General features: G+C 49.5%; 1 protein-coding gene across 1 annotated transcript; it reads right to left on the bottom strand.

The window, feature by feature from the left end:
* Positions 1-215: 215 nt before the first annotated feature.
* Positions 216-1,769, bottom strand: LRP88_07386 (alpha-mannosyltransferase; the record flags this gene model as incomplete). The annotated part of the gene is made up of 1 exon (XM_083243916.1): positions 216-1,769. One exon carries the CDS (start codon positions 1,767-1,769, stop codon positions 216-218), a length of 1,554 nt encoding a protein of 517 aa, XP_083100351.1.

Below are 1,769 nucleotides of genomic sequence, written 5' to 3'. Positions count from 1 at the left end.
GAGATGGCGATTGGAAGATTCGATGAGCAGTTGGACGAGGGAGGTAGTGATATCACGATACTAAAGGGTGGCATGAGGGTTCTCAAGGACCCAGCCTTTCTGAGGCTAGCAGGATTGTCATAAATGTTTTTTTTTTCTCCCTTGGATATACTACATGTAACACAGCAATAACATCGTTTGGCTTTTATACAGCCATGGGTATTTCTAGGTTTAAATTAGGCATCTTGCCCAAACACCGTATCGTAATAGTTCCGGATCCTCTCACACTCATCCAAAAGAGAATGTTCACAAGTGGCCTTGATGGCCTCCTCCCAGATGACCTTTTCCAGGTCATAACCCGCCTTTTTCACTACCGAATTGTAGTCTGGGCCCCATATCCTTGACCACTCCTCCTTCTCTCCCTCTTTCGTTTCGGATGTCAACTCGTCCAGTAGGCTGTTGAGTCTTCTCGTGTCAAACTTGACCCTGTTCAGGTGGGCGAACATGGTCGTGATGATGGGTATTTCCCGTTTTCCGGTTTTCTTCTGGTTGCTCTTCCAATCAAGCTCGGGATCTGCCTGCCATATCCCGCTTCCGTAGTGAATTTCTCCTGGTGTAAGCATCACCGCGTTTCGCTTGACCTGCCAGAAGGGATTTCCAAGTACCACAGCGCCCTGCGTAAACGTCTCCTTGTCGCCCGATCCCCAGGCGCCTTGTGAGTGAAGTTGGTAATAGTACTTTCCGTAAAAGTTGTAGTAGGCCGCCAGCAAGAGGCTGTCGGCGTGTCGAGCCTTGTCGTAAAGCATGATTCCAGACTCGGAGGCTCGTGATTTCATGGTCCTGTTGGGCATCTGTGCCTCTGCAATCTCATAAAAGAGAGGCGATATCGTAGGTAGCCAAAAGTCGGGCCATGTTACCAGACCATGGCTCTTGTAAGGTTCCACATCGAAGAGAAAATCGGGTTTTCGAATGGGAAAGGCGTCTGAATCTAGGAAGAGGATATTCTGAAAGCTCGAGAAGATGAGGGCAAAGGCCTTGAACTCGAACTTTTCGAAATGCGGCGTGCTGTAGTTGGCAGACTTTGGCACGTGCAAGAAGTCGTCCATATTAAGGCATTGTACATCTAAGGAGGCAAGCGAAGTGTTGCACAGCTTGTGTTCGTACTCGCTGGCCGAGTCCAGGAATAGTTGTACAGGGAGCTTGGAGCCGACATGGCGCAGCATCAGCACAGCCGTGACTGCGATACCAAAGTTGGCGCCACTTGCGGTGATGACCACGCCACGAGTGTCACGGACAAACGGTAAATCGGGTGCGAGATATCGAAGACTTTGGACGTAATCGTGGTGAGTCTGTTTTAATGACTCGAACTGTTCTGTGGGTAATTTGAGAACATCAATGTCGATTTGAGCCTTGGAGCCGTGGGGGCTGAATTGCTCCGGATCAAGGGGCCTTGGTGAGACGATCTCATCGCCCTTGGGCTGAGCCCTGTAAAGTTCGTTAGACAATCGACTCCAGAAGTCAGCGACCTGAGATGTTAGGCCGGTGAATTGTGGCGTTTCTGCATCGTAGGTGTAAGTACTCGTTGATGCGTTGCTAGAGCTGGAAGTTTCGGGCTTGAATTTTGGTGCTGTGATTCTTTGATTTGTATATGATAGATCTGAAGAAAATATCCATAGTGATAGGGCAAATATGGTGGCGATGAGGAGGGCGGTTATTTTGACGAGATGTCGTCGGGAGGCCCGGACGTGAACCCATGCGGCGCTCTTGCTTTCTTCGAGTGATAGAAACAT

This window comes from Fusarium phalaenopsidis, assembly GCF_050370095.1.
Source record: "Fusarium phalaenopsidis strain FUZ10S chromosome Unknown contig_32300, whole genome shotgun sequence".
NCBI classification, from domain to species: domain Eukaryota; kingdom Fungi; phylum Ascomycota; class Sordariomycetes; order Hypocreales; family Nectriaceae; genus Fusarium; species Fusarium phalaenopsidis.
The sequence above is the reverse complement of the archived record's forward strand: the minus strand, read 5'-3'. Positions and strand labels throughout refer to the sequence as shown.